Source organism: Squalius cephalus (genome assembly GCF_949319135.1).
Source record: "Squalius cephalus genome assembly, chromosome: 17".
In the NCBI taxonomy this organism is placed as follows: Eukaryota; Metazoa; Chordata; class Actinopteri; order Cypriniformes; family Leuciscidae; genus Squalius; species Squalius cephalus.
The window spans coordinates 596,211-603,710 of record NC_137138.1 but is presented as its reverse complement, the minus strand read 5'-3'; the positions used below and the strand labels follow the sequence as shown (position 1 = coordinate 603,710).

The 7,500-nt window shown below is 41.6% G+C and overlaps 1 protein-coding gene across 1 annotated transcript in view; it reads right to left on the bottom strand.

The window, feature by feature from the left end:
* Nucleotides 1-7,148, bottom strand: part of dmgdh (dimethylglycine dehydrogenase) — a 24,983-nt gene extending 17,835 nt beyond the window's left edge. Inside the window, exons 1-5 of the mRNA XM_079847226.1 lie at nt 6,708-7,148; nt 5,766-5,928; nt 4,031-4,129; nt 3,790-3,954; nt 2,493-2,697 (exon numbers count right to left, since the gene is read on the bottom strand). Of these exons, the coding sequence (XP_079703352.1) occupies nt 2,493-2,697; nt 3,790-3,954; nt 4,031-4,129; nt 5,766-5,928; nt 6,708-6,805 (730 nt within the window). The 5' untranslated portion in view covers nt 6,806-7,148. The remainder of the gene's footprint in view (nt 1-2,492; nt 2,698-3,789; nt 3,955-4,030; nt 4,130-5,765; nt 5,929-6,707) is intronic.
* Nucleotides 7,149-7,500: the final 352 nt, after the last annotated feature.

Sequence of the window (7,500 nt, the reverse complement as noted above, 5' to 3'; positions counted from 1 at the left end):
TACAACAGAATAGAACAGATTAGAACAGAATAAAACAGAATAGAATATATTACAACAGAATGGAATGGAATAGAACAGAAAAGGATAGAATAAAGCAAAATATATTAGAAAAGAATAAAACAGAACATAATAAAATACAGTAGAATGGAATAGAACAGAATACAACATAATAGAAAAATAATAGAATTTGATTAGAACATAACAGAAAAGAATGGAATATATTAGAATAGAAAAGAACAGAATAGTTTAGTTTAGAACAGAACAGAATAGAAAAGAATAGAATAGAATAAAATAATTAGAACAGAATAGAACAGAACAGAATAAAACAGAATATATTAGAACAAAATAGAATTCAACGGAATACAATACAACAGAATAGAACAGATTAGAACAGAATGGAATAGAATAGAATAAAGCAAAATATATTAGAAAAGAATAAAACAGAACATAATAAAATACAGTAGAATGGAATAGAACAGAATACAACAGAATAGAAAAATAATAGATTAGAATAGAAAAGAACAGAATAGAAAAGAACTGAGTCTTTTTTGCCAATGACTGATGGGCTTTACAGAAAGGACTGAAGTCAAAGAGTTTTGTTAAAAAACAAAACGAATGAAGAATTCTGGTAGGAACTGGATGAGCTGAGGCGTATGAGGGAGACCTCTGCTGATTGGCTGAGAGATGAACTGTTGGCGAGAGCTGATTGGCTGATCATGTGAGCGGGGCTGAAGGCCAAAACCCCAAAAAATTCAACCAGAACCAACATCAGCCAAAACAAACAAACATATACACACGTATACACACACACACACACATACATACACAGATTTGATTGTGGTTCTGCTTTGCTCATTTCACTCCACAGAAATGTCCTCAGAAACTGCATCTGACCTCTGGGACATTATCAGGTGTGTTTGCTATAGCAGAGGTCAGAGGTCAGCGGTCGGCCTTTAGGTCGTGTGACGGCACAGTGTGTGTCTAATATCTTATCACTGCTGCTTCAGCACATTAAACTATAACAGCACAAACTACATCTGTACGTCTGACACACACACACACACACACACACACACACACGCATACACACACTCTCTCACACACACACACACACACACACACACACACACACACACACACACACACACACGGCCAGCAGATCATTGATTATCAATCAGATTCATTGATTAACTGTGATTCACTCTTCTATATGATGTGCCACACACACACACACACACTACCAGTCAAAAGTTTTGGATCGGTAAGATTTTTTATGTTTTAAAAGAGGTCTCTTCTGCTCACCAAGGCTGCATTTATTTGATCAAAAATACAACAACAACAAAAAACAGTAATATTGTGAAATATTATTCCAGTGTAAATCATCTGTTTTCTATGTGAATATACAGTAAAGTGTAATTTATTCCTGTGATCAAAGCTGTATTTTCAGCATCATTACTCCAGTCTTCAGTGTCACATGATCCTTCAGAAATCACTCTAATATGAGGATTTTATATATAAAATATATACAAACATATATTAAAATAGAAAACATTTATATTAAATTTATGTAAAGCACTTTGGTCAACCTCGGTTTTATTTAGCAGTGCTATATAAATAAACAAAAGAAAGAAAGAATATAATAAAAAATTCATTTTATCATCATATGTAAAACTGTTATGGCCAAAACTGACTTTTTAAGAACCCTGAAAAACCCTGAATCTCTTCAGACAGCCGTAACTCTGAGATATAAGGCTTGTTCGACCTGAACCGGTGCTGCACAGACCGATCGGTGAACGACATCAAAGTACCGCGAGGGCGAATAGAGGGTAGACGGCTCCTTATGGATTTGAATCGCTCTCGCGATACTTTGATGTCACAAATCGATCAGTCCGTGCAGCGCCGGTTCAAGTCGAACAAGCCTATAAACTGGGAACAGATGCACAGAGGGGTGTGGCCTAATATATGAGTGTGTGACCTAATGTGGGGGTGTGGCCTAACATATGGGGGTGTGACCTAATGTGGGGGTGTGGCCTAACATATGGGGGTGTGACCTAATGTGGGGGTGTGGCCTAACACATGGGTGTGTGACCTATTGTGGGGGTGTGGCCTAACATATGGGTGTGTGACCTAATGTGGGGCTGGGTCCTAACATATGGGTGTGTGACCTAACATGGGGTATGGCGTAACAGATTGGGTGTGGCCTAACATATAGGGCATGAACTAACATATGGGGGTGTGGTCTAACGTGAGTGTGGCCTAACAGGTGGGTGTGTGGCCTAACTGATGGGGTGTGGCCTAACCGATGAGGTGTGGCCTAACAGATGGGGGTGTGGTCTAACAGATGAGGTGTGGCCTAACAGATGGGGATGTGACCTAACAGATGGGGTGTGGCCTAAAAGATGGAGTGTGGCCTAACAGATGGGGTTTGGCCTAACAGATGTGGGTGTGGCCTAACATATGGGGTGTGGCCTAACAGATGGGTGTGGCCTAACCTGTGGCATTGACGATGCGATTGGCCCGGATGGTTCCGTGTGGCGTCTGGACGTCCCATCTGCCGTCAGCGGTGTGTGTGAGGCCCGTGACAGGAGTGTGAGGATAGATCTGAGCGCCGTACATCCGCGCTCCTGCCGCCAGAGCCATCGTCAGAGAGTACGGGTCGATGTGACCGTCACCCGGGTTATACAGACCCGCCAACACCTGACACACACAGAGGAACACGTGTCAATCATTCGCTTTATTTACTGCCATTTCACAGTATTAATGAATGCAATCATAAAATGTGCAGTGTTGGGGAAAATTACTCTGAAAAGTAATGTGTTACAATATTGCGTTACTCCCTTCAAAAGTAACGAATTGCGTCACTTAGTTACTTTTTAAGAAAAGTAATGTGTTACAATATTGCGTTACTCCCTTCAAAAGTAACGAATTGCGTCACTTAGTTACTTTTTAAGAAAAGTAATGTGTTACAATATCGCGTTACTCCCTTAAAAAGTAATGAATTGTGTTACTTTGTTACTTTTTAAGAAAAGTAATGTGTTACATTACTTTTGCATTACGGTTTCTCACCTGGGCTGGGCTTGGGTTTTTTATTTATTCAGTTAATTAAATTTTTTTATTAAATTTTTTTTCACCCTAATTTTGAATGCATTAAAATAGGATGCAGGAGAAGGAAGTTTAACATTTACTTCACCAATAAAAACAAAAAATCTAAAATAATTTTTGCTTGTGGTTTAGCTGAATCATTGAAGGTCAGAAGCAAGTATATTGGTCAATAAAGTGAGATTAAATGCATAAAAAATATTTGTTTTATTTAACAATTAATTATTAGAGGTTAATTTGATTTTGGATTTCACTGATTTTATAATTTTTTAGGAATACTGAATCTTTTTTTGTGCAAGTGAAATGAGTAAATGCATGCTCACATTTAGTCTAGAACTACAATAACCATCATGTTTACACACACACACACACACACACACACATACAATGCCTCTGCACTTCGATTTGTCTCAACATTGGGACAGGAGAGCTGTCAGTCAATAAATGTCAAAACAAAGTAACTTGCCTTACTTCTTTGAAAAGGTAACTCAGATATTGTGTTGTAAATGTAAAAGTAATGCGTTACTTTTGATTACACTTTCTGATTACATAACTCAAGTTGCTTGTAATTAGTTACACCAACACTGAAAATGTGTCTCAAACACTGTTTTTTCAGCCCGGTGCGACTCTCAATCAGATGTGGTTTATGTTGTGTGTGTTTCAGTGTCGGGCGTCTGATGATGTTCGTACCTTGTTCATGTTGAGCAGAGGGAAGAGCTGCTGGATCCTCTCCGGCTCGATGAGGAACTGTGGCGTGGGATGCCAGTGAGTTCGGCTCATCTGATATTTGAGCTCGTCGACTCGGACTGGAGTGGAGGCGATTCTGATGCTGCCCGGCTGATGGAAGCCCACGGCCTGCCACACACACACACACCGTTCAGACACTTGAACACACATTCACCAATCCCCTCGCTGAACGAGTTACTCTCACCTGTCCCGTCTCGGCCTCCAGCTGCTCGAACAGTTTGATACTGTAGTAATGAATCTTCTTCAGATTAATGCCTGGATGATAATATGTGGTGAGTCCCGCCTGTGGATGATGACATCATCAGCATCCTGTCATACAGACACTAGTAACTAGTGGACCACATGCACACTTACTAGTAACAATAACTAGTAGTGGACGTCCACACTAACTAGCACACTAACTAGTAGAGGAAATGCACACTAACTACCACAATAACTAGTAGTGGATGTCCACACTAACTTCCACAATAACTAGTAGTGGGCGTGCAAACTAACTAGAACAATAACTAGTAGTGGGAGTGCAAACAAAACTAGCACAATAACTAGTAGTGGGCGTGCACACTAACTTGCACAATAACTAGTAGTGGGCGTGCACACTAACTAGCACAATAACTAGTAGTGGGCGTGCACACTAACTTGCACAATAACTAGAAGTGGGGGTGCAAACTAACTAGCACAATAACTAGTAGTGGGCGTGCACACTAACTTGCACAATAACTAGTAGTGGGCGTGCAAACAAAACTAGCACAATAACTAGTAGTGGGCGTGCACACTAACTTGCACAATAACTAGTAGTGGGCGTGCACACTAACTAGCACAATAACTAGTAGTGGGCGTGCACACTAACTTGCACAATAACTAGAAGTGGGCGTGCAAACTAACTTGCACAATAACTAGTAGTGGGCGTGCACACTAACTTGCACAATAACTAGAAGTGGGGGTGCAAACTAACTAGCACAATAACTAGTAGTGGGCGTGCACACTAACTTGCACAATAACTAGTAGTGGGCGTGCACACTAACTTGCACAATAACTAGTAGTGGGCGTGCACACTAACTAGCACAATAACTAGTAGTGGGCGTGCACACTAACTTGCACAATAACTAGTAGTGGGCGTGCAAACAAAACTAGCACAATAACTAGTAGTGGGCGTGCACACTAACTTGCACAATAACTAGTAGTGGGCGTGCACACTAACTAGCACAATAACTAGTAGTGGGCGTGCACACTAACTTGCACAATAACTAGAAGTGGGCGTGCAAACGAACTAGCACAATAACTAGTAGTGGGCGTGCACACTAACTTGCACAATAACATAACTAGTAGTGGGCGTGCACACTAACTTGCACAATAACTAGTAGTGGGCGTGCACACTAACTAGCACAATAACTAGTAGTGGGCGTGCACACTAACTTGCACAATAACTAGAAGTGGGCGTGCAAACTAACTAGCACAATAACTAGTAGTGGGCGTGCACACTAACTAGCACAAAAACTAGTAGTGGGCGTGCACACTAACTTGCACAATAACTAGTAGTGGGCATGCAAACTAACTAGCACACTAACTAGTAGTGGGCATGCACACTAACTAGCACAATAACTTGTAGTGTACATGCACACTAACTAGCACAATAACGAGTAATGGGCGTGCACACTAACTAGCACAATAACTAGTAGTGTACATGCACACTAACTAGCACAATAACTAGTAGTGTACATGCACACTAACTAGCACAATAACGAGTAATGGGCATGCAAACTAACTAGCACACTAACTAGTAGTGCACATGCACACTAACTTTGATACAACTGGCCGCTGTGTATTCATGTGTGTTTCCTAAATAATACTTAAAATGTAGATTCTGCAGCACTTTCGATGTGTCGTGGCATCTGACCCTTGACCCCTGACCCTGAGCGTACCGCATGCCACGTGGATCCGGCCGTCAGCTCGGACTTCTCCAGCAGAACCACATCCTTCTGTCCGGCTTTGGCCAGATGATACGCCAGACTGACCCCGACACACCCTCCACCGATGACCACCGTCTCTGCGCTGTCCTTCACACACTTCCTCAACACACCATCTCTGAGAACACAAACACCAGTTACACTCACTCACTCACTCACACACACACACACACACACACACACACACACACTCACTCACTCACTCACTCACTCACTCACTCACACACACACACACACACACACACACACTCACACACACACACACACACACACAAACAAACATAAACACACACTCTCCCACACACACACACAAACAAACATAAACACACACACTCCCCCCCCCCCCACACACACACATACAGAAACACACACATTCACACACTAACTCACACACACACACACACACACACACATACAAAAACATAAACACACACACACATACAAAAACATAAACACACACACATACAGAAACACACACACACACAGACACACACACACACACACACACACACAGACACACACACACACACAAACAAACAGAAACACACTCACACATACATACAGAAACATACAAACAAATTCACACTCTCTCTCACACACACACACACACACACACACACATATATATATAACAGATGACAGTTCAGATACTTTATGATCAGAGCTTAGACTGAATCACTGTCACATGACATGCAAAAACATTAGAATACAGAATTGTCTGCTAAAATAAACTTGATAAACAATTTAAACCAACACAATCAAAAAAATCCTCAAATCTGTCATATAACTAATATTTTCTCAGATATATAACTAATATTTCCTCAGATATGTCTAACTCATACTTCCTCAGCACTGTCAGATATGACAGTGATATGTTCTCAGATATATATTTCTCACCCGTCATCTGTCGCGAGGCTCCGCGCGGGAACGCGCAGTGTGTGTCTCCTGAAGTCTCGCCTCATAAGAGCGTTAAACGCGTTTAAAACACGCGACATGTTGTGTTGTGTGTCCGAATGAAGTTATGGTGAGTTTCGTCTTGAGTTCAGCTCTGAGTTTCCAAACAAACGGCCACGCAGAAACACGCACGAGCAGCGCGCGCCCGCCTGTCAGGCACGCGTCAGACGCGCGGCGAGAATAACAGCCTGAGGGGATTCCTATTTATTATATTTCATAAATTACCAAAATGAGAAAACACTGAATACTAATAATAAAACAGAATGATTGTTTTTCGATGTTTTTCTTTTCTCTCCTACACGCATGTGTGTGTGTGTGTGTGTGTGTGTGTGTGTGTGTGTGTGTGTGTGTGGTGCGCGCGCAACCAGCATGAATTAGCTATACAGTGATGACCTGCAATAATCTATCTTTCATAAACAGAGTCTGAGTGAATGAACAATCTGCCACACAAACAAAGATTGCAGAAGCCCTGACTGTGTGTGTGTGAGTGTGTGTGTGAGTGTGTAGGCCCTCCTCCTCCTTCAACCCTAACAGCTGACGATTTTGCCACATTCTTCATAAATAAAACAACCACCATCAGCGGCCAATTTACCAAACCACAAACTGACACACACATCTTACCAGCAAACACACATTCTACGCTCCTTCTCTCCGCTCTCAGAGGCAGAAGTCTCCAAACTCCTCCTTTCCAATCGGCTACCACATGTCCGCTTGACCCTATTCCCACTAATCTACT